General features: G+C 47.8%; 1 protein-coding gene across 1 annotated transcript in view; it reads right to left on the bottom strand.

Moving 5' to 3' along the window:
* Positions 1 to 592: 592 nt before the first annotated feature.
* Positions 593 to 25,887, bottom strand: part of Cacng5 (calcium voltage-gated channel auxiliary subunit gamma 5) — a 46,875-nt gene continuing 21,580 nt past the window's right edge. Inside the window, exons 2-6 of the mRNA XM_041635890.1 lie at positions 10,023 to 10,271; positions 8,593 to 8,679; positions 7,155 to 7,295; positions 3,848 to 3,993; positions 593 to 3,541 (exon numbers count right to left, since the gene is read on the bottom strand). Coding sequence (XP_041491824.1) covers positions 3,284 to 3,541; positions 3,848 to 3,993; positions 7,155 to 7,295; positions 8,593 to 8,679; positions 10,023 to 10,218 — 828 coding nt within the window. The 5' untranslated portion in view covers positions 10,219 to 10,271 and the 3' untranslated portion in view covers positions 593 to 3,283. The remainder of the gene's footprint in view (positions 3,542 to 3,847; positions 3,994 to 7,154; positions 7,296 to 8,592; positions 8,680 to 10,022; positions 10,272 to 25,887) is intronic.

Below are 25,887 nucleotides of genomic sequence, written 5' to 3'. Positions count from 1 at the left end.
AGTATGGCTTGGGTCACTTCTGAGGCTTCTTCAAAACAAACAATATGGCTCCTGGAATACTCTTTCTTAGCTCCCAGCTGTTGGACCATGAGGAAATCCTGTCTGCACACAGGTGTTCCACCCAACGACCTCAACTCCTGCCTGTCAGGGGACCCCAAGGGCCAGACAAATGAACAAGGAAGTCTTTGAAATAACATCCACGGCTCAAGTTCAGCTTCCCATGAGACTCTGAGCAAGAATCACCTTGCTGAGGCCCTGCAAACCCCCTCAAATAGTCAGGACATGAATGCCATCACCTTAAGTTTTGGGGGATAATTCCTTCTATACTGATAGGTGGTCATTCTATTTCTCTGACCAAAGGATGGTATGGGTTTTTGACCCAGAATTGGCCAGAGATACATGAGGTGGGTCTGTGGGACTTACATCTGGGGATGTTGTCTTTGTCTCTTGGGATGACAAAAGAAGGAGTACCCCTGCATCTCTGCTGGTGCAGTTACCTTTTCCGTATCATATTTTATGTGATCATCTTGCTGCCGGCCCAAGGATAAAGTCAGTTCCAGAAAGCACAACCAAGAGATGGCAAGAGTTGGGTTTATATACTTACATGTGTGATTAAAATTCTTTTGATCAAGGAAAGGCTATGAATAGCTTCTGAGACCAGGGTACAGACAGAAAAGAAATCACGATGGTGGTACAGTGTTGGTACATTCCCCCATACCCTCATGGGAGAAGAAAGGATCCCAGACTCATTGCTAGGGAAGTGTGCATGGCCGGTTCCAGGGTGGGAACCTCCTGCCTCCCTTGACTTGCCAGCTCAGTCTCAGGCTGAGGATGGCCTGCTATAATAATATCATAGTCAACAGTCCGCTTGCAGTTAGGACTAAATTCTATTATCTTCCCCATGTGTACAAAAACAAGCCTGGTACAGTGACAAAGAAAGTGTTTTAGAGAGAGAAAAATTCATCTTAGGTGTTAATAACATTCACAAAACTTGGAGTCAGTCATGTCTAAACATTTGTCCGGCTTGAAAACCCCACTTTGTCTTTTCCAAACAGAGCCTCGCAAGCGGCGACAAAAGCGGATGGCGATCATCACGAGGTGCCGATGGAGTGGGAGGCTGGGACCTGCCTGTCGCTCTCAGTTCACAGGCAGATACGAAAACTGGCGTACAAGAACAATGTGGACCAAATCATTAGAGGTGTGGGTGTGGGCGTGGAGAGTGGGCTTGGAAACACTCTCAGCTGAGCTTCTCAGAATAGAAGGGGTTGCCCAAGGATTCGCAGTGAGTCAGTGGCTGAGCCCGGAGACAAAAATCGGCTTCTCTCATCTTCCCCATCCACTATGCTGTGAAACCAAGGGGCTGAACTGTTACGAAGCACCCTGCATGTGAGGGGCTGAGTGGTGACCTCCCTCAGATTTGTTCTCCAAGACCCCAGTCTGCAGTACCTCAGAATGTGGATATATTTGTATATGGGTACTTGAATGATTATATTAATAGTGATCATCAAATTTATTGGAATGAGCTCTAACCCATAATTGATGACTTTAAAGTTTTTTGAAACAGAGTCTCACATAGCCCAGGCTGGTATCAAACTAGCTATGTAGGTGAGAGTGACCTTGAACTTCTGCCTCTACATTCCAAGTGTTAGGAATACAGATGTGTGCCACCACACCAGGATTATATAGTGTCAGAGGTTGAATCCAGGCTTCATGCATGCTAGACAAGTGCTCTAACTGAGCTAATATCCCCAGCCCCTGGTGTCCTTTTAAGAGGTAATTTGGATATACCACACACACACAAAGTCTCAGAGGCACATGGGCACACAGCAAGAAGGTAGCTATCTCTAAGCCAGAGGAAACGCCCCCCAGATCAGTCCTTATGGCCTCCTCCAAGCTGACTCATCCAGGGATCTTCAGTAGCCACCAGCTGTGTGGTTTCCTGTGACACTTGCCAGAGCCTGCGAGTTACCCGCTGTGGCTTTGTGTGTTTGGGGACATTTGGCGTCTTAAAGAGAGCGAGGCAAAAGTGGGCATGGCAAAAATACACAGCAAAGAGCTCCACATCCGTTTGCCTCTCCAAACTCGCTGGATAAACAATGGTCAAGCTGCACCGACACCTGGAGAACTATGGGGGTTTACGGGGTTTCCCGGAAGCTGCTTGCAGCCTCCCAGCTCAGCTTCCCCACCAGGAGAGCAGGGTCACATTGTCTGGCCTTCTGCAGGCATGTGATCTGTCCACATATGTCACATAGCTGGGAAGCAGATGCTTCCCCCTGCTAGGATTAAATTGGCAACCCCCACATGTTCACAGACATCCTTGGCAAGGCAGCTGGATCAGCTGGAATCTGGCTTGTTTGGGCTCAAAACGCACCGTGTTGTCAAACCCGGCTGGCAGCTCCAGTGTCCTTAGGTGGCACAGACACTTGTCCACACAACTAGATCTTAGAACCTTGGATGGACGCACGGTCCTTGAGTCAGGGACAATGACCCCAGGGTTGGACACAATGCTTGGAGCTCTGAACACAGAACTATCAAATTCTTGAGTTCTTGTCATCTGTCACTTCTTTGGGTTAAGGCATCAAAAGCCCCTGTGGAATGCCTTATCAAGGGGCTGTGTGGATTAAGACATCTTCAGCCGTTAACACCTTGGTGACTTCATTGGCATCGCTGAATACTTTACCTTAGTCCCTGATCAGGGCGGCTGCATTCTGGAAGGATGAAAGACAGAAAGTCCATGGCCTTGGGGAGAGTGTCACACAGAGAGATGTGTTTTGTGGAGGGACACTAACGACATCAAAGGATAGAGTGTCTCTTAAGGAAGTGTTTGCTTGAGATTTCTGAGCCAGCCAGACCGCTGGAACAGAATCACCTTTTGGTCTCACAGCATAGACCACGGATGGAGAGCCAGCTTGGTTGGCAACTGTTCAAGTCTGGCTTTGTCTATATCAGAAACTCGGCAACTCCAGCCTGGCCTTGGCTGACCCGGAAGTGCAAGAATAAAATATAACTCGAACACGGGGCATCTTCAGATACAGCACAGCAAGGGCTGCTGGCTTCCCAGGGGCCCACGGCTATGATTGGCACTCTGGAGGCAGGACTTCAAACATGCCCTCAGCCAATCAGCATGCCTGCTGATGCCCACTGAAGGAAGAGCTACTCTGGGAGCAGGGAGAGGATTGGTCAGGTGAAGACGGCTAAGCGGGGAAGGGCCTGGGCCTCGGCTCAAGGGGAAAGGGAAAGGCTGTCCAGCCGTCCAAAGTTCAGGTGGGAAGGAGGCCAGAGTTCAGCAGGGAGACGAGGACATCTGGTCGTAGTCTGGGCACTTGAGCAAAGCCGGGTAGTTGCTGTTCATCTGTAGGGAGGCATCGCTGGAGATGTCTGAGGGGCTGCGGCCCCGGATCCAGGCGTCGGGATGTAGAAACTGACCAGAGTAATCGGAACAGTTGCTTAGGCGTGGCCGGTAGAAGCCCGGGTGAGGTCGATACATGTCCTCGGCAGTATACCTCTTCATGAACAGGTACACAGACATTACCCCAGCACTCTACAGTGAAAGAGGAGCAGAGGGAGAGCTCAGTGATGGGGCGGGGTGGGGGGGAGGACTGGTAATGTCCTGGCTGGGTCTTCCTGGAACACAGTCAAAGAGCCTCTCCAACGGGAGGGACAGTGTGCATGGGACAGGAGTGGGCTCTGGGAACCTCATAATAGAAGAGACCCGGGAAAGCCAGGGAGAGGTAGAATCTGGGGACGAGTGGTAGAGTAGGTGGTCTAGGATACTGTGGGATGCTAAACTCCTCCCTTCCGGGTAGGGCAGTACCAACTTGGCACAGGGCGGTATGGGGCAGGATACCTCTGTTAACAGGAAGGAGATGGCAGCGAAGGCAAACGACCATCCATATTTGTAGCTGAAATAGGTCTCTGCATCCTTGGTCCTGTTGAGCATCTCATCATTGATGCTGGAGATGTACAGCACCAGGCCCACCACAAGAGAGAGGCCTGGATGAGGGGAGGGGAGAGAAGGGCACGTTCAGCCTGGAAGGCCAGGGAGTTGGCCAATATGGTACCGCTGGGATCCAAGCCTTCACTTTGGAGCTCCAGAGTGAGCATGAGTTTGCCTCCTGATGTCTCTGTCTACACCCGCATCTTCTAGGGAGTTAACAGGTGTAAGTACGATATCTCCCTGTCCAACCGTTCTCTGAGCTGAGACAAGCCCAGCGATGGATATACTGACCTCTGTTGCAATATCCTTCCGTATCCTTGTTCACTGGGCCTCCTCTGGGCTCCTGGCACTGAATTGTCCTGAAACATTGTTATGATCCTGGGGTGTGAACCCTGAGTTATTAAGAGGATTTTTATTAATGTGAGGGCTAAGATAAGGCTTGTCTGCAGGGCTTCTAATCCCTGTCTCCAGCAGGGGATGGTACCTTTGTCACTATGGCCTGGGGCCTCTGCAGACCACTTGGTAACACAGTGTGTCCTCTCTGAGATCTTCAGCCAGGAGATGTAAGGGAAGTTTGTTCAGATCCTGGCCAGCATGAACCAGGAGGCTACTGGGGCCCCAAACTCCAGCTGCCATTGTGCACGTGACTGCCTCAGGCAGCAGCTCCACCAATTAGCGAGTGTAATTGAGTCGAGATGTAATTAATCAGTCTCCACTAAACTGGCCAGGTTTCAGGCCATCCACACTGTTTTCGGAAATTGGGGCCTCTCCAAGGATGGATGTGAGAGGGAGATAGACAGGTGTGATTCAAACCTTCCCCTGTTCTTAGCTCAAGTGTGAGTCACTGCTGCCCTCAAACGTCCCTCTGTTGTCATGAAGTCCATGTGTCACCTCCATCCTAGACTTATGGTCCTGTGATTCACTCACTGTTGGAATCTCAGGCATCCTGATCTCCGATCATTTTGGCTGCTTTGGAGTTCACGGGAGGAAAAATTAACAGCCTGGCCATGGGTTTGCCCTGCTCTGGCTAGCCGGAATACTACCATAGCAATGCTGGCCTCTGATATTCCAGGTGTTATTGGACTCATTTCGGGGATGAAAGAGTGGAAAGGTGGACTAGAAGGGAGAATGCATGGCGGGTGGGTTGTTGGTAGGTAGAGCAAAAAACCAGATGGGCAGAGGAGTGTGTGTGTGTGTGTGCGCATACGTGTGTGTGTGTGTGTGTGTGTGTGCACATACGTGTGTGTGCGTATGTGTGTGTAAGAAAAAAAACAAGGAAGAATGGTTCTTATGGGTCAAGTAATCTGCCTTCCACCTGATTTAAAGATTATGCTGACAGGGAAATGGGGGAATGGTCCTAAAGGGACTGGCAAGCCAGTAGGTAATAAGGGTGCCTATGCCAGAGAATCATTTTTCCTTTATTGTCTTATAGCTGTTCACAAACCTTTCTATCCATCCATCTATCTGCCATCCACCCATCCATTCATCCATCCATCCATCTATCCATCTATCCATCCATCCATCCATCCGTCCAGCTACTGTATCTATTCATCCTATTCAAACCACCTACCTTACGTTCTACCTGGGCATCAGCTCCTAGAACTCTATTCCCCAGACAATTCAAGGCACTTACAATGTGTGCCCCAAAAGCCAGTCCATTATTCTCTAGAGAAAAGGTCTCCCTGAGGTCCCCGGGGAGAAGGCACCGGTCTTATCCACCACACTCCTTTGCCTTCTCACACAATTCTCTGTCACTCATGGTTCACACGTTCATCCTTTGGGGCTGAGAGCTCTCCAATCTTTGTCTTCGATTCAGGTGACTCCGTGAGCCTCCAACCCCTGATGTCTGGGCGCCTTCTAGATACCTCTCCTTGGTGCCACAATGGACACCTCACACTCAGTGTTTCCCACACTAGTCTTACAACATTTGTGCAAAGCTGTTTCTCTGTCTGAGACTCCTAGATCATGATGTGATCTAGGAACGCCTCAGCAAGAAAACAGCGCTCATCCTTGGTGCCTCCCTGGACAGCCTAGTCCTGGTCCTAGTGAGTCTACCTTCCGGATGTCACAGGAGCCTTCCTCCTTCTTTCTGTCGCAGTATCACATCAGTCTGTGCCATTACTGCCCATCCCCTGTACCTTCCGAAGCCACTTCTGTGCAGGTTCCCTGGCTCCTGGCTCACTTCCCTTCCTCAAGGTTCCTAACAGCGTGAGTTCTAACAACCACATCCGATGCTCTTCCTTGGCTCAGAATCCTCTCAAGGCTTCTTACCAAGTTTCAGATCTCAAGGCAATTTAGGTGCCTCTGTAGTCTCCCTTCCCAATACATTTCCTCAGGCCCCCAGAGACTCCATGGGTTTCCAACACTTGGAGCTCTTCCATCTCCCCAGGCCCCTTTCTTCTCTCTAATTCTATCTTTGTCTAATTCCGATTCCCTACATAGATCAGCTTCTCCTCTAGCTTTCTCTGACCAACCCTTGTTCTGGATTTCAGCCACTAATCTGGGTCCCAATGGTGGTTCCCAGTGTCTCCGTCACAGTCTCCTTCACTCTGAGTTCCTATTTCCACTCGGCATGTTTATATCTTCCACTACCCTGACCTTTCAGTAATGCCAGCACCCAGAATAGGGTGTAATAGATATGGTCACTGACTGACTGACCGATTGACTGACTGACTGACTGACTGAATAAAATACAACTTGGTGATAGTCCCTGAAGATAGGTCTATATTGAAGGGGTCTGGTGAGCTCAGGATATGGTGTGTGGTTAGATTATGAAAACAGGACTCTCTGGAGGTAGCTGAGGATGAGGGGTGAAGGAACCATTGTTCCGAAGGGTGATGCATTTATTTTCCAAAGTCATACCTAAGGAGGCAGCCCTTTCAGACACAGGAATGGATACTCGTCAATGGGAGCTGGAGAGGAAGTGGTGGTGTATGGCCTGAAGACAGTTGCTGAGTTCCTGTTCCAGCTCTGCCCAGAACCCATCAGGTCACTCTAACTCTGAAGCCTCACGTGCTTTCTTTTGGAAGGTCATGGGTGGGTCCAAGGACATCAGAAGTCTCCTTTAGCCCTAACACGGCTCTGCCATGGCCACTGACTCAGATCATTCCTTGTCCATGTTGGCTTGCTGTCAAGAGGCTTCCCAAAGAAGACTTGCTCGGGAGCTAAAAGTCAAAAGTCCAGGGTGTGTGGAGACAGAACGACAGACAGAACTTACCTGAGAGGATAAAGAAGATGCCAGAGACAAAGGCCAGTATGGTCCGGTGGGGACGAATGTGCCCGATGTTGCTCAGGATGAACCCGATGAACATGAAGAAGAGGCTGACGAGCGGGAAGGGGGTGGCCGAGCGAATCATTTCTAATGCAGGGGGCAAAGGGACAGCCTGTCAGGCTACCACAGTGACCTTCCTTCCTCGCCTCATTCCGGGAAGTACGGTCATGCCTACCAACAAGTTCTAGGAGACCTGCTCCCACAAAAGTGGCCTAGGGGGTGCTCCTGGTGCGGGCAGGGCTTTTGTCTCCAGTGTAGGGCTTGCAAGGTCTGACTCCAACAGCCAACACATTCAGAGGTTTGCCTCCCCTTCAGGCATAAGCTCCTCTTCTGGGAATTTATACTGTCTGTCTACAGGAGAGCTGTAAGGGAGCCTGGTCATGTTCTCTTGTTTTAAGAGACATCCAGTCCACCATTTCTAAGGGCATGCTCTGAGGATTACAGGGGACTGGTGCTGGTCTCTTTATTTCTCAATTTATAATCACCTGGGAGGAGTTTTATTGTATACTAAAGAATTTGCTCTTTAAGCTGGGCAGTGGTGGCACAGGCCTTTAATCCCAGCACTCAGGAGACAGAGGCAGGTGGATCTTTGTGAGTTCAAGGCCAGCCTGGTTTACAAGAGCTAGTTCCAGGAAAGGCTCCAAAGCTGCAGAGAAAACTCTGTCTCAAAACACTAATAAAAAATAAAAATAAAAAGAATTTGCTCTTTATCTCTGTTTTCTGAGAGGCAACCAATAGAGTATCTTTGTTATTCGTGTGGGCTCCCAAGAGCAACCGAATTTGTGCTTACAGGATGGAGGCAGGAAAGAGCAACCACACTGGCTAGAAGATTGGGGCTTGGGACCATGGGACGTTAAGTCTGACCTCTGAGAAGGGAAGGGGCTGGCACTGAGCTTAGCCATTCACACGGTAGTAGCGATTAGCCAGTATTTAGAGGTCATTTGAAGTCTGCAGGACACGAGTGTTGGTTATATGCACATTGAGTATTAAGCCATTTTGTACAGCAGATCTGAGTGGGTAGCTGTTTGTATCCAGAGGGTCCTAGAACCAGCTCAAGGAGATGATCTGTATTGGGAACACTGCAAGTTCATGCTGAGAGTCAGAGCAAATCTGGTGATAAGGTCAGTCTTGTTACAGTCCAGAGAGGCTGCTTCAGGCTGGGTGTGAGTGTTCCTTCACTTCCTGGGGTCAGAGATATGGGGTTCCAGCAATCTCTCTTCGCCCTGGGAAGATGAGCCTGCCGCACAAGCACGAGGGAACTAGACCAGGGTAACCAGCCAAGGCCAAGGGTGCTAGCTCCTGAGAAGATTCGGGATGTTTGACTCTTCCCTTTGTCTGGCTCTGTCCCACTATTGGCCCAGCTTAGAACGTTCTAGACACCTACTTAGCACATTGACTGTGGATTCTGACGTTATCTGGGAGTTCATGGGCATCACATACTCGATGGTGAAACACCGTCCTCGCTCTTCGCCTGCGGAGACAAGAAATCACTGCCATTTCCGGGTCCCACTCCAACATGGATTTGAGCTTAGTACGTCCCAACAGCTTCTAGGATCCTTGGGCCTGTGTCTCTGTACCTGGGCTGGAGAAACACTCTAGGGAGGTTTTCATCCCTCGGCTGGTGGCTCCCAGCAGGGCATGGGGAGATGTTTTGATGTCACTTTCTTCCCAGAGTGAGGACAAAAGCATGGGAAGCGGTCAGCACTGAAATCTACACCCAGCAAGCCCCTGGTGCCAGCTGTTGCTTTTGACTGTGCCATTGCTGTCTCAGACACATGAGCGTAGGTTTTTGTACAATAACGTACCCCCCAGTTCCAGTCTTGTCAATCAGACCCTTCAAACTCTGCCTCTGGTTAGGCAGAGACGGATGCCCAGCATCTGGAGCAGGGGGAGATGAGGTCAGAGTTGGAAGCTATTCCTAAGATGGAGTCTACAGAGTGACACAGGGTAGTGCCAGAATAGCCAGGCTGGAGCCAGATGTGTCCTTTCTGCTAAACCGCATCCAGCCTCTGACCTATCCATCAAAACCCTAGCATCAAGAGGGGATGAAAAGTGCTGTGCTTTCTCTCAACACAACACAGGTTCCAGGATCCCATAAGAGAAGCTCAGGGACCGCATAGCTTACACAGGTCTTCTGGGACAGGGGGATGCTACTCTTGTGTAGGGTGAGACTTGGCTGTGATAAAGGTCTTGAGCACAGGGCTCTAGGTTTAGCGACTCACTTGGTTCTAGAGAAGCCCCAAGTCCACAATAGCAGGATCGAAATTTGCACCTTCCTGGAAAGTCCTACGTCTCTTTTTGCCTTGTGTGGCCATTTCACCGACAAAGGAACAGGAAACTGCTGAACATTTCCTGTTCTTTAATCTTGTGAACGTCAGTGAGGTAGCAGCCTAGATTTTCTTAGCCTGCTACAGTCTTCACTTCCGTATTGGTAAAGGGGCAATGATAAGCCTTCCTTGCAGTGTCATTGGGAAGGCTATGTGTCATCAGTGACGTGGGTAGCTAAGGTAAGGCCTGCGAGAGCTGTTTAGATTGTGAGCTGTCATTCAATGCTAGAACACAGAGTGGGAAAACCAGGCTTGCACGGATCTTTTAGTCGGAAAGGAAACCCTGGGACCTGAGAGAGCTTGCTCTCAGGACACTGTGAACCAGGGTCTGAGTTTGGGTCTGTAGTCTGCTGGCTGCTTGTAGCACTGCCCAGAGTCGGCGGAGATTGTCTATGCTGAACTGTTGCTTCCCGGCACCTCCTGGGTGTCTCTAAGTAGGGAGAAAACCCCTTGGGACAGGTATTCCCCAGGGAAGGACAGTGCTTACCGGCAAGGAAGCAGACCCGCCAGAGGCCCGAGTGCAGGGACATTTTGACCTCCATGCTCTGGTTCTGTGGAAGGATGATGCCTTCCTCCAGGTACAGCCAATAGTCCGTGCTGACCGCAATGCCCAGCAGGCCCAGGCCGCAGACAGCAAAGACACTGCTCAGCAGGGTCAGGGCCTTCCTCCCACAGGCGCTCATCTTCGGGGATGGTCACTGGGCAGCCAGCAGTGCTGTCTCACGGGAGCAATGGGCTATGGGGACAGGGAGAAGGTGTGAGCAGGAGGCGGTAAGCAGTAACTCAGGACAGTCTGCTCTGGTTCAGTGAATAAATAAGAGCAACTAGGCTGCTTCCTAGTTTCCAGACATCTCCACTGAGGGCGACCCTCTCCCTCTGCCCCTCAGGGATCCACAGCTTTCTCTTAAGGCTTGTATCTATCCCCTTGTCTTCTGAGTTCCCCTTCCTACACATTACCATCCATCATTCTGCCCATCCATCCACATCCTCCCATCCATCTGCCCATCCATCCATCCATCCATCCACCCATCCACTCATTTGTCTATCCATCTAGTCATCTGTCTGTCCATCCGTCTGTCCACCCATCTATTCATTCATCCATCCACCCATGCATGCATGCATCCATCCGTCAGTCTGTATGTCCATCCATCCATCCACCCATCCATCCACTCATTTGTCTATCCATCTAGTTGTCTGTCTGTCCATCCATCTGTCCATCCATGCATCTATTCATTCATCCATGCCTCCATCCATACAGCTATCCATACAGCTAAGCAACTATCCAGCCAATCAGCTACCCATCCATCCACACACCCATTTATCTATCCATCATCCATCCACCTATCTATCTATCCATCCACCCACCCACCCACTCACCCACCCACTCACCCATCCATCCATCCATCCATCCATCCATCCATCCATCCATCCAGTCAGCCACCCACCCATCCACCCACTCATCCATTCATCCAGTCAGCCAGTCAGCCAGCCACCCACCCACCCATCCACCCATCTATCTATTCATGCATCCCATCAGATATGAGAGACACAAAGATGAGCATTCTGCTCTTGCCCTTGAAAAACTATCCATCTAGAAAAATGGTGACCCCAAAGCAGTCCAATGTAACCCATTAAGGGCCATGGCCAAGACACCAGACAGGAAAAAATGGGGATCAAGTTCTCTGGTGGGTTCCTCTGAGTGTCAAGGTCTCTAAGGGTCTTCTGCTTTCTGACGCAGGCTCCAGAAGTGGGCAGCAGCCTTGGGGAGACACACAGGGCTAGAGAAGGATGCTTGCGGGAAGCATTCCTTGTGCGACTCTGATCCAATGGGAGACTGGGTAAGCACATGTAAAGCAGCCAGATCAAAGGTGGGTTTCAACAGCCCCCCAAATCCTTCCAAGTGAATATGGAATGACTGTTCCCTGCTTAGAGCTCCCCACTGTCCGGGGCCAGAGCTGAACCAGCCAGAGAAAAGCTGAGAATCTGCAAGGTGAGCCACGAATCCATTCTTGGAAGCCATGATGCCTGTGGGCTTAGGGAAGTGATGGAGGCTAGCCCTTCAGAGCTGCTGGCCTTGGGGCTTCTATACTGCGGCTGCAGCTAAGACTCCCCCAGAAGTGTCTAAGAATCCCTTATTCTGGGTTGCTTCACATAGTTTCATATGGCGTTCATCGGGACCTAATGATGACCTTGAAAAAGTATTCCCAGGTAATTGTAACACAAAGTTGAGAACAGATCTCTGCTGTGCCAAGTGCTTCCCATGGACCTGCAGCATCGGCATCACCAGGGAGCTGGTTTAAAGAGCAGATGCTGAACCCTTCAATGTTCTGTTATGGGTTAGGTCTGAATATTTCCCCATAGGCTCGTGTTTTTGAATACTTGGTTCTGAACTGGCAGTGCTGTTTGGGGGAGTTATGAAACCTTTATTATTGTGGTCCAGCTGGCAAAAGTGGGGCACTAGGGACCGACCATGAGATTATATCTGCCTCCGGTTCTTGCCTCTACAAGATGTGAGGAGGCTCTTCCACTGCCACAAGCTCATGCCTTCCTCCCAATGATGGATAGACTGGAGCCATGAACCCAAATAAATCTGTCCTTTAAGTTGCTCCTATTAGGTGTTTTGCAATAGTGATGAGAAATGTAGCTAAATCAATCTGCATTTTAAGAAGACCCAGATGAGTCTGCCTGCCCACTAAAGTCTGAGGAACACTGTGCCAAGTTAACAGGAGACAGCATTGCAGCGTGGCACCTGCTATGAGACAGTGTGACATCAGCCTTGTTAGATTCAGAGTCACCATGAAAACACACCTCTGAGGATGCTGTGAGGACGTCTTCAAAAGGCATAGCTGAAGGGGAAGACCCACCTTGAACATGGACAGAGGCATCTTTAGGGCAGGGTCCTAACTGAATAAAGAGGGAACTGAGCATGCTCCCTTGCCTCTCCTTGCTGCCTACAGGCACAGTGTTCTCAGCTGTCTCACACTCCTGCCATCACGATTTTACCACCACAGCGGACGGTGTCCCCTCAAACTGTGAGCCAAAACAAACTCTTCTTTAAGTCACTTTTGTTGTGCATTTTGTTACAATGAATGAAGTTATTGATCTGTAAAAAAAATCTCAAAATGTGACCCAAGCCCAGAAGAAGGCAGACAGAGTCACTTCTAAAAGATGCAAGCCTAGGGTGAGGAGGATGAGAGTTGCACTGATAGCATCCCTGCCACAGAGTTCCAATGGTGTGGGCAACTTTGAGTGTTACAAGGTTAGGGTTTGGAATGGGGCAGTGTGGCCTCGGCTGGGTCCACCCAGCCCAGGGCCTGGGTGGTGTCCCCACCCCTACTAAGGAATGAGGCCATGCTTTGGCCGAGAGCTAAGCATGGTTGGATGCCAAGAAACCTGAAAAGCTTCAGAGACCGGGTTTGTCTGTGAAGTTGCGCTCACTGCTGGGTGGCAGGGGACAGGGCGTTGGTGCTCTTTGCCTGGGAGGGGTCATCCCACAGCATTAACCCTGCCCTAACAGCTGACCATGGGAGAGTTGGGAGAGCTGTGGGAAGGACCACACACTGTGCTCTGGAGGTGTGTAAAGGTGGGGGATCTGCAAGGCAGAGTGTGGAAAGCTCAGGTCCTGCAACCCTTCCGACACTGGCTTTGACAAGGAAGGTAAAAGTAAAATAAGTCAGCTGTACGATAGTGGAGGGCTAGAGCAATAATAGTTTTTCTAGATGGGGGAAGGGGTCCTCTGGCCCTGTATCCTGACTCTGGAAGAATTGCATTGCATGGCACAAAGGTTGACAACATGGTTTACTTTCACCTACTCCAAATTTCCCCAGACTTATCCGTCCACAAAAGGGGTCCGGGAAACCCACTTTGGGGGCCATGCTGCTCCTCTAGAGAATAAAAAGACCTGTTCTGCCCCCTCCCCAGAATTGCTGGGGGATTAACTGCCGTGGAGGATAGGACTGTGGCTTGCAAAAGCCAAAGCTGGACCTGGTGTAGGGTATTATTTTTCAGTAACAATGGACTAAAACCCCACCTTTCGCAGAGCAGACAGATCAGGACGCCTGAAATACGACAGCTGTTGCCTGGCGGAAGCTGAGCAGCCAATTTTAATGTTAAGCTTGGCAGAGATGAGAAAGATTTGGGGCTTGGAGATTTGGAGATATGAAAGTGGAGAGGAGATTGGATCCGAATCAGTAAAGCAAAGCACAAGAGAAGAGGCTGAAGGTGACTTTGTCCAAGAACTCTACAAGAAAAGACCCTAAAATCCTGGAGTGTGCTTAGGCAAACCCCAAGAATCCCCTCCTTTTCCGGAGAATAGGACAACTGCATGGGGGTTGCAGAGAAATTTAGCAAATTCATTGCAAACATAATTATATTTTTATTATAGCATCATATTTATGTTTACTGACTCTCAATTACTTCCCAGAGCCCTTAGCAATCCCTTACAGTAACCCATGGGTAGGTATATTAATGTCATTTCATGGTTGGGGAAACTGAGGCTTAGAGGTGTCAAGCCTACAGAATACCATAGATGGCAGACTGAATTGAAGCCAAAGCCAACTCCAAACTCTCTGCCTACACTGTGTGGTTTTCTCCCGGAGAAATAAATGGGCTCAAGGAGTTTTCAGGCAGTGGAGAATTACGTAAAGAAGACATTCTAGAATCTAGAAATGCCTAAGACACGGGTCTTTAGATAATTTTCTAAATGATCGAGTATTACATAGGGATTAGAATAACGAATGTTTTGGGACTTCCTATGGGAAGCCGCCCCTGGGTGGTAGCTTCTGTTGTCATTTCCATAGTGGGCCACCGTGACTTGGCACCTCTGGTTCCGAAAACCATGCTGTAAGCAAGGGGACTAACACTTCCCTGGACCCCACCCAGGCAATCAGGTTCCAGAAGGCAGAAGTGCCAGAGCCAGACCAGGCTGTCATTATGAGGAACAAAAATGAAAATTATCAATGTCTGGACAGCTCTTTTACGGGAGTTCTGGGGATCTAAGTCAGTTTCTCAGGCTTGCTCCATAAACACGTCCCTCACTTGGTAAGCTGTCTTCCTCTCCCCAGTCTGTTCTGATGTCTGCTTCTCTGTCTCCTGACGTCCATCCTCTGCAGTTATAGCTTTTTTTTTTTTTGTCTCTGAAGAGAGAGGAGGACAATTTGTGTAAGTTTCTCCCACACGAGAGATGTTTACCTTAGGATGTTCAACGGACAAAACAGACTGCAAAACCACAAACTTAATGGACGCTTGACTCTGTGAAAAATCTACAGACTGGGGAGAAATAAACCAAGATATCAGCAGAAGATGCTCCGGGTAATAAGGTTATATGTGTTTTATGTTCTTTGTACTTTTCTGTGTGCTCCAGAAGGCTTCGAAAAGAACACACATTATTTCTCTAGCCAGAGAAGAACATGAGATTAAAGATTAAAGACATCAGTTCTCCAACCACTGCTGGCAGAAATAAAACTGAAGGGCGCCCGCTCCGTCCCGCACTGAAGCTGGCCCCGTGCGGTGCCGCCATCCTTTGGAAACTGGGGCCCGGGAGCACGGAGGTTTTGTATGGTTTCTGATGATTACCGGTGCCGTTACCTCTAAGTATTAGCTTGTTAATGATCGGGAATTAACGGCTGCTAATTATCATCTCTGACTAGCAATTAGAGAGAGACAACTTGTGGAGATTAAATCACTAATGGTACATTTCCCTGCCCAAGCCAGTCATGAAAGGACTTTGAGATGAAGTGCTCAGGCACTCAGGGGTAGGTGAGGTGGTAGGTACAAAGAATTGTGGGGGAGGACGGACGGGGTTCAATTGGAGAATAGTAAAAAAGATAGTCAAATAAAGACACCCCGGGTCAATACCCGCCTGGCTCAGAGGAACCCCAGGAGGGCTTTGATGAAGGGTTTGGGGAGCAGGGACTGTTGACAAGGCTTTGGAATTAGTGTCAGCTGCTCCTCTGAGCTGGTCCATGGGCTCAGCGTTGGTGTGGCCAGTAGCCAGCAAGAAAAGGTGACCAGAGGACAGTTAGTGGGTCTCAATCCCCTGCCTGCATCCAACCAGAATATCATCATCATCCTCTCAACAGCTCAGTGTTAAAAGCACTTGCTGCTCTTGCAGAGGACCTTGGTCTGGTTCCCAGGACCCACAAAGTGGCTCACAACCATCTGCAACTCCATCGTCAGGGGATCCAACGTCTTCTGGCCTCTGCAGGTTGCATGTGGTATACATGCACACATGCAAGCAAAAATACTCATACACATAAAATAAAAACAAAACAGATATTTTTGAAAATGATCACAAGTCATTTGATATTCTTTGTCTTGAGGAGTGGGTTTGTGTCCCTTTCCCTTGAATCTAGACATTTTGTGACTGTTCTGGTTAAGAAAGTGAACAGGAGTAATGCTATGGGCCATTTCGGCTGTGAGAAGATACTGAATTTTCTCAGGAACTGTCGCAGGAAAAATAGCACCCATGTGTGACAGCCAGACCAAGATCATCCTGCTTTAGAGTGGGTTTTCTCAACCTACTGACCTTTGGGGCTGGGAAATTATTTGTTATGAGAGTCATCAATCATGTATACTGTAGGGTACTTAGGAACATCCTATCCTATCCCCCCATGTACACTGTAGGGTGCTCAGGAGTGTCCTATCCTATCCTCCCATGTACAGTGTAGGGTACTTAGGAGCGTCCTGTCCTATCCTCCCATGTATACTGTAGGGTGCTTAGGAGAGCGTCTTATCCTATCCCCCATGTACACTGTAGGGTGCTTAGGAACATCCTATCCTATCCTCCCATGTACACTGTAGGGTGCATAGGAGTGTCCTATCCTATCCTCTCATGTACACTGTAGGGTGCTTAGGAGTGTCCTATCCTATCCTCCCATGTACACTGTAGGGTGCTTAGGAGTGTCCTATCCTATCCTCCCATGTACACTGTAGGGTGCTCAGGAGCATCCTGTCCTATCCCCCCATGTACATTGTAGGGTGCTCAGGAGAGTCCTATCCTATCCCCCCATGTACACTGTAGGGTGCTTAGGAACATCCTATCCTATCCTCCCATGTACACTGTAGGGTGCTTAGGAACATCCTATCCTATCCTCCCATGTACACTTTAGGGTGCTTAGGAGTGTCCTATCCTATCCTCTCATGTACACTGTAGGGTGCTTAGGAGCGTCCTATCCTATCCTCCCATGTACACTGTAGGGTGCTTAGGAGCATCCTATCCTATCCACCATCATCAGATGTCAATAGTGTCCTGATTCTGACACACGAAAATGACCACCTGACTGGGACCCACTTACAGGGTGGGTACAGATGCTGTGTTTGACACTGTGCTGAGCTTCCCACAAACAGCCAGCATGGGCTCCCCAACAAGTCTCAGGCCCTCCCGGTTCCCCTCCACACCAGCCAGCTGGAGAGCTGCTAGATCTTTAGCCTATGAGGAGTCAACCTGTGTAATGATACAGGGTGACTTCATGGTAGGGAAAGTGGCCTCTCTGAAGACACAGATGAAAAATATCCACACATACAGAGTGCTAAGGACCACGCACGCAGGGGCTTAGAAGGGACTGTCACCTGAAATCGGGGGACCTCAGCCTCATTCCACACTTCCCTCCCTGAACTTGCTCTGTCTTGGTCTGAGACACCACCTCCCAGCAAATGGTCATACGGCTGCTGGCTGGGAAGCTGCCAAAGAGCTTGTTCTCCCCTCTGGCTCTGCCAGCCTCTTGTTATACTGCAGATGCTCTCGTTAGGGTTTGAGAACTGCTGGGCAAGGATGTATTGTCCTTCAATAAAAGAAGGACCCAAGGAGAATGTTTTCCGCATTTTAACGCATTCTGCCCTATGATTAAGCCACAGCAAGACTGTCTGCCAGGAATTTGTCCTACCAAGGGGAGGATACAGAGCCCTGGCAAACTCCATCACACAGTGTCCCCAAACCTCCTGGAGTGGAGATCAATGTTTAATAAAACTCACACCCTCAGTTTGGCAAGAGGTGGTTGATGAATGAGTTTTCATAAAGACCAAGAGGCATTGTGGGTAACCAGCAATGCCTGTTGCCAATAGACAGACGTCCGGCAGGAGTCAGATGACCATCAAGGTCCAACAAGACACCCTGTGACGGTTAATCCTCACTGTAAACCTGGCGGGATTTGGAATCTTCTAGGGAACACATCTGTAGGTGTATCAGTGAGGGTGTTGCCCTAAAGGATTGGCTGAAGAATAATGTGGGCGGTTCTGTCCCAAGACTGGGCTCCCAGATTGAGCAAAAAGAGAAAAGGAGCACGTGTGTAGAGGACCAGCATCCATCTTTCTCTGTTCCCTGAGAGTCAGTCTCATGGCTACACTTCCCTGCCGCAATAGACTGTGCCCAGCCTGTGATCACAATAAACCCTCCCTCCCGTCAGGTGTTCGTCACCATAGTGAGAAAGGATTAACTACTGCTTATCGCCACGTTATTGCCTTTTAGCATTTTTCTGTGCAGCTGAAAATCTTCTATGCCTTAAAAATGGGACCATATTATATACCATATGCACACACAGTGTAGCTTGATGATGTTTTATTCAATATTATCAATGCTTTGCATTATTTTAATAGCTTCAGAATGTGTATTCTCTGATTTGCATAGGCTCAAAGTGAGATAGCCATTTCCCTTCTGCAGAGCAGGTTTTTCTTTTCAAATATGTCCTTATTACAAAAGCCAAAGAATAAGCTTACTTATCTCTATATATATCAAGGGGGCATTTGCAAGTAGTTTTTCAGGATAAATTCCTACCAGTAGTATTTTAGAAGGAAACAAACCAACTTCGCAATGCTAAAAGTACCATTCAACCTCCTCAGAAAACTTACAAAGGCCCTGCTGCCCGAGGCACAGCAGAGGCCCCACTGCACATTCGCAGAGAGTTCCACATATCCCCAGTGTGAAGAGACCTACCCTGGCTTCCCTGAGAACTTGGTCCCTGGACTCTGCTCAGCTACCGCTGTCTGCTACATTGACGGGTTGTATCAGAGCAAAAGTTCTACACCACCCTAGATACTCTGGGAAATGTCTAGGTTTCCCATGCAAAAAGCAAACTGTCTTCCCTCCGTGCTAATACATTATCTAAATGTCCTGGTGTTGAGGGTGGAGCTCTCAGGTAGTAGTGGTGGAACCTTAGGAGGCCGGGCCTAGAGAGAAGTCTTTAGGAGGTACAGCCCGGAAGGGGATATGGGACCTAACTCTCCTCTTTCTTTTTCTTTGAGAAAGGCTGCCCACTCTTCCATGATGTGTGCCTCACCACAGGCCCAGAGTAATGAGGGCAAGCATTCACGAACTGAAATCCCCAGAATCGGGAGCCCGAATAACCTTTTCTAAAGAGGAAGCATTGATCAACTTAGGTATTTATAATCATTACAGGGATAGTTACAGAAAACTGACAGGCATCAACACCTGGGAACATCCTAGGTACATCCTCACCTATATGATATACAGACACAGATATCCCAGTCAATCAGCTGGAGAAAGTGGCATTAAAAATAATCGAGCCCGGCATGGTGGCTTACATCTGAAATAAGCACTTGGAAAGATGAGGCAGGAGGATTGGAGTGGATTTGAGGCTACCGTGGGCTACACAGTGAATTCCGGGCCAGCCCGCGCTACAGTGTGAAACCCTGTCTCAAAACCAAACCAAAACAAGAAAACCCAAGGGGTTCTATAAATGGTTGAATGCAAAAATAGCTACGCAGGAATAGCTGCCAAACAGAAAAGATAACCATGGAGAAAATACTTCCTATGCAGCAGCAAGTGGTAAGCTGTTGGAACTAAACAGTCAGTTATGTGCTGGTGCTGGGGAAGAGGTACAGGCGGGACTGACGGCTCGATGAATATGCTGATTTGCTTCTCTGCTGCTGTGAAAGGCACAACGATCAGTAGCAATTTGGGGAAAGGATTTTCTTTAGCTTTCAACTCTAAGGTCATACTCCACTGAGGGAAGTTGGGGTCAGAACTCAAGGCAGGACCCTGGAGGTAGGAACTGAAGCAGAGGCCATGGTTGGTGCTGCTTACTGACTTGCTATTCATGGCTTGCTCAGTCTGCTTTCTTATACCAGCCAGGACCACCTGCCCAGGAATAGTACCACCCATAGTGGGCTAAGCCCTCCTGAATCAGTCATCAATCAAGAAAATGCCCCACAAGGCAATCTTATGGTGGCATTTCTTCAACTGAGATTTCCCCTTTCAAAAGGTTAGTGTCAGGCTGACAGAAACTTGACCAGCACAGTGAATAAAGCACTTGTGCAAGCGTAAGGTCTTGAGCTGGGATCCCAGACCCCATGTGAAGTCAGATGTGCTTCTGCTCCTATTGTGAGACAGGAGGCAGAGACAAGAGAAATCCCGGAACTTGCTGGTCAGCTAGCTGGTGTGCCCAGCAGTGATGAGACCCTGCAGCAGACAAGGTGGAGGACGAGCCCAAGGCCCACTGCCATGTGAGTGTCCACACTGACACCTATTTACATACACGGACACCTGTTTACCCATACCCACACATATTTACACCCACCCACACATATTTACACACACCGACACACATTTACACACACCGACGCATATTTACACACTCTGACACTTATTTACACACACTGACACATGTCTACACACTGACACGGTTTACACACTGACACATATCTATACCCACTGACACATATTCACATACAATTCATAAAATAACATTATTGACAACTATAGATCAATATTACTAAATAAGAATATTTCATATTTTTATATAGAAAAATAATGTCATAAAACTTCCCTAAACTGATCTATGAATTCAATGCAATGTGCTGTTTTTACTTTTATTATTATTTTTAAATGTATCTATTTTTATTTTACATGTTTGAGTGCATGTCTGTGCACCACATATATGTTGTGTCTTCTCTCGACGGTTGGAAGTTACCATTGGGTTTCAAGAATGGCAAGGTGCTCTTAACCATTGAGCCATCTCTCTCTCAGCCACCTCTCTCTCCAGAGTTCTTTAGGAAATGCCATGAATCTGGGGTTACCCTGGAGAGGAAAGATTTGCAAAGAGCCAGAGAATTTATTTTAAGGATAAAGACAAATGAGTAGCAAATACCAGGCAATTATTCTCAGCCACAATAATGAAAACAGTTTTATTCTGGTGAGGAAGGAGAAACATCAATGGAGATTTAAAAAGCTATTTTTGGCTGTGATTAAGTATCTTGTTAAAAATAGCCATTTCTGGCTATGAATAACTAGCATAGATTAGGCAAACCTTCCTGCTGAAAATGAGTAGAAGAACTGGATTAAAAGTGAAAAATCAGTCTGAAGAGTTTGGCCAATAATTGAGAAAACCAAGATTTCAGAGGTGGTGAGAGGAAGACAGAGGAGATGCAGTAATGAGTCTGGTATCTTGTGTAACTTGCCCACTTAAGTATGTGCCAATCCCAGGATACCACTTCCTTAGCATAACCCCAATAGCACAGACACTGAGAGAAACAATTAATAAATGGAGCCTCCTGAAACTGAGAAGCTCCTGTAAAGTAAAGGACATGGTCAACAAGACAAAATGGCAGCCTATTGATTAGGAAAAGATCTTCACCAACCTCACATTGGACAAAGGACTGATCTCCAAAATATACAAAGAACTCAAGAAATTGGTCATCAAAAGAACAAATAATCCAATAATAAATGGGGTACAGACCTAAACAGAGAACTCTTAACAGAGAAATCTAAAATGGCTGAAAGACACTTAAAGAAATGCTCAACTTCCTTAGTCATCAGAGAAATGCAAATCAAAACAACTCTGAGATTCTGTCTTGCATCTTTAAGAATGGCCAAGATCAAAAGCACTGATGACAACTTATGATGGAGAGGATGTGGGGCAAAGGGAACACTCCTCCATTGCTGGTGGGGGTACAAACTGGTACAGCCCCTTTGGACATCGGTGTGGTGATTTCTCAGAAAATTAGGAAACAACCTACATTAAGACCTAGCAATACCATTCTGGGGTATATACCCAAAGGATGATCAATTGTATCACAAGGGCATGTGCTCAACTATGTTCATAACAGCATTGTTTGTCATAGACAGAACCTGGAAACAACCTAAATATCCCTTGTCTGAAGAATGGATAAGGAAAATGTGGTACATTTACACAATAGAGAACTACACAGCAGAAAAAAAATAATGACATCTTGAAATTTGCAGGTAAATGGATGGAGCTAGAAAACATTATATTGAGTGAGGCAACTCAGACCCAGAAAAACAATTATCATATGTACTCACTCATAAGTGGCTTTTAGACATAAAGTAAAGAAAACCAGACCACAAATCACAATCCCAGAGAACCTAGACAACAATGAGGACCCTAAGAGAGACATACATGGATCTAATCTACATGGGAAGTAGAAAAGGACAAGATTTCCTGAGTCAATTGGGAGCATGGGAACCATGGGAGAGGGGAGAAGGGGAGGGGAGATAAAGTGAGGGAAGCAGAGAAAAAATATGTAGCACAATAAAAACAATAAAAAGAATGTGCCAATCCATAAGGAGTGGGAGTCTGAGAGCCTGAGCCCAGGGCTGTGCAGATCTTTCATTTGCAGTTTGATATCGTGGAATCAAAGTGAGAACTCACCTCAGCTCACTGAGGACAGGTCTAACAAATTGCGCAGATTTTCCAGTGTGGGGCCTGGGAAGTAACAGATCTGTCTCTGCAAAGATTGGAAGACATCTTCAAGCCAGTTCATCCAGGATGGGATGTAGATGGTCTTCTAGTAACAGATACTAAAAGCAAGGGGACCACCACCAGAAGCTCCTATGGTTGTCCCATGTAAATGTCTAGCACTCAGTGGAAAGTGACTAGACCTATTCAGAGGCAGTACTAAGACAAATGTCATATACTGAAATGATGAAGGTCAGAATCTTAGATGATAACACTTTCAATGCTCTTAAAACAAGTATTCATCAACTTGGACTTTTATACCCAGTAGAGATATCTCTCAGCATCGAAGGCAAAATGGGAATGTCCTTAGACAGATGAAACCAGGAAATGTGTTATAAACAAATTTCCATAAAAGAAATGACAAATGGATTATTTGTGTGTGCAAACATGATGTGTGTGTTCATGCATGTGTGCATGTGTTTAAACAAGAAATAATACTGTCTTATGGTTCTCAAGTAGAGAGAGAATTAATTGAAATCAATGTGCCTTTCCCCCTGTGACCAGTTTAAAGATTGTTCTCTTCATTGGTTGAACTAAATGATGATCAATATATCCCTTGCCAGAGCTTGTCAAGTAACAAAGAACTTAGGAAAATCCCTACCTGAAGAGCAAATATCAGGGCTGGGGAGATGTCTCAGTTAGTACGGTGGCTGCCACGCAAGCATGAGGACCTTGCTTTTATGCTTATTAAATAAAAGCCAGGTATGGTGGTAGTGCCTGTACTCTAGCATGAAGGTGGGGATGGAGGCAGGCAGGTTGCTGGCACCCTCTGACCAGCCAGCCTACCAGTCAGTGAGCTCCATATTCATTGAGAGACCCTATATTAAACACAAAACAAAACAAACAAACAAAAAAGCCAACTAGCATAAAGAACGGTAGGGGAAGACATTAACCTCTGACCTCCACATGTATACACACATTAAACAAAACAACAATGTGTATCACACACACACACACACACACACACACACACACACAAAGGCGAGGCTAAATATCTGCTCTCTAACTCCATATCTCAAGAAGATGGAAAAATCAATTAAAATGATAACTTTCTCCCCCAAGAGAGGGAAATAATAGAAGCGGAAATCGATGACAGAAAAACAATGTGCAATGAGGGACACGAGGCTGTTGTGAGGGAGTAAATAAAAGAGAAGAGGGCAGGAAGGGGAGGGAACGGGGCAGAGAGGAGAGTTTTAGACAAACACTTCTGTCCCTGAAGTTTTCCTTTGATGGGTGATGCCCAACACCACATCCTTGAGGTGTCTTCCTTTGCCCTACTGAGTTTCAGCTTAGCCACAGGGCACATCAGGGGCTCTGGCCGGCACAAGAGACCCAAAAACCCACCAAACACCAATCCCCCGAGAGGAGCCACCACCCCAACTCTTGAGACAAAAGAAATGGATTTTTATCTTACAGCTGTTTCAGACAAGCTCAAGACCCTTCAGGGGAGGTGGCATCGCATAATACCTCCCTTCTTTAAATTAAACTTGGTGGCGGCGGCTGCCAACTCTGTAATTCAGTGACATGTAGTCTTAATCGTGGCCAATTAGAAGCCAGCTCCCACGGTCTTGCCTGCTCGCACCTCCAGCAACACCGAGGAGCCTGTGACACCCGCTTTCCCCATGGCTACGGGGTGTGATAAAGCCAGGGCGAGATGGAAAACAATTTTTGTAGCCTGCGACTTAACAGATGTAGACAGGAAAATGTGCAGACTTGATCTAATTCTGGTGACAAGAGCCATCCGTCAGACCCAGGCTGCCACAGCCTGCTGAGCCGGCCAGGCCACACAGTCCACCCGTCCCCAGAACCCCAATGATGGGCTCACAGTTCTCTCTGCTGCGCACATCTCTGCCCCCCACCAGCAGATGCTTATTGGGTCAGGGCACGGGCCAAGCACTGTTCCAGGCAATTTGCACACATTAACTCTCTGATTCCTCCACTAACCCTTCGCAGGGTCAAACAAAGAGATGAAGATGATGGCTACACAGGGTGTTCAGAGCTAAAGGGGCTAACTCCCGCAACAAGCTTAGTGTGGAGATTCTAGCCAGACACGGAGGAAGAGCACAGCTTTCTTATCTTATATCTTTATCTGTATGAAAATATTTATTTTATGTATATTATTAGTTTTTGTCTGGTATATATCTGTGCACAGTGTGCATACGCTGTCCCATGGAGGCTGGAAGAGGGTGTTGGACCCACCGGGACTAGAGTTACAGAGGGTTGTGAGCTGCCATGTGAGTGCTAAGGAACAAACGGGCCCTCTGGAAGAAGTCAGTCTCTTTAACCACTGAACCATCTCTCCAGTCCCTATACCCTTATTTTCAGTGTTTATAGCAGAGAGTCGCTTTGTATCCCAGGCTGGTCTTGAACTAGAGATCTCCTCACCTCAACCTCTTAATTTAGGATCTATTTCACTGACTGAACGTTCGATCTGTTCTTTCTGCTCCTCTTCACTCTTGTGGATGGGAATTATCGCTTGATGACGTTTCCTCTGTTGGTCACATCTTCGTTCCCCTGTCTTTGCACTATTATTGTCTGGACTACCGTAATTCTGATAAGGAGATGGTTCAGTTGGCTCCCTATGCATGAAGACCTAAGTTTGAATCTCCAGAACCCATGTGAGAAAGGCCAGGCAAGATGCCACGTGTTTGTAAACTCAGTGCAGAGGAGGCCGATATAGGCAGACCCTGGGGATTGTAGGTCACCAAGCTGAGCTTACGTCGTGAATTATAGGCCAGGGAGAGACCCTGTCTCAAAAACAAGAGGGATAAGTGCCTGAGAAAGGACACCTGGGGTTGACCTCTGACCTCCACACGGGCACTCACACACACACGCACACACACACCGAAAGACATGTGCATCCGCAGGCCTACAAGCATTCACACTCACACACAGAGAATATTACAGTTCCAGGGAGGCTCAGCAATATAATTATACTCATATCATTTAGTATCATTTTTATTGCTGTCGAGAGAGGAAATGGGCAGAGATGCTGTTCTTTTGCAATTATCTACATAATTACTTCTGGCATATTTACAATTATTTTATGGGACTTAATATTCTTATCTAGTTTCATTTGCTTTGAGCATTTTGGGGAGAGGGTCAGGTGGCTCTGACAATAGACACTCTGTTTTTGTCTCGCTGGGTTATTATGATCGCTCGTTTCCCATCTTCATTCCCATAGGCAGTTTTGGGGGCTCTGAGATTCTTAGTGGGTGGTTATCCCCTCCCGCCACCCTCAGCTTTTCAAATAAGTGGTGTTGCCACTTCTCCACTTAGGGTGTTTGAGGAGACTCAGCTCTGCATCTTACTGCATGTGTGTGGGCTGGGGTGAGGATGCCTTGTAAGGATTTGTTTCCTCTTGCCGTTTGTTTTCATGATGCTCGTTTTACCTTTGCCTGTGTTGTGTCTGAGTGTGGCTGTACACTTCATCTCCGCTATGGTTATCCATGCTCCGTTTTAGAGGCAGAGGCTGGAAAACGGCAGGAAGTCACTTGCCCCGCTAAAGTGTGGGTGACCCAGGGTCTGAAACCAGCCCTGTGGGCTCACCAGCCTTCGGGCTGTACTCTGCCGACCTTGGTCACCTCCTGGCCTGGCTCCTGCAGGGCTACAGAGGTCAGTTTCCATGGTCTATTTGGGACC

The sequence above is a fragment of the Microtus oregoni genome, unplaced genomic scaffold (genome assembly GCF_018167655.1).
Source record: "Microtus oregoni isolate MIOR12 unplaced genomic scaffold, Mior012 000048F_ref0000485, whole genome shotgun sequence".
NCBI classification, from domain to species: Eukaryota; Metazoa; Chordata; class Mammalia; order Rodentia; family Cricetidae; genus Microtus; species Microtus oregoni.
The sequence above is the reverse complement of the archived record's forward strand: the minus strand, read 5'-3'. Positions and strand labels throughout refer to the sequence as shown.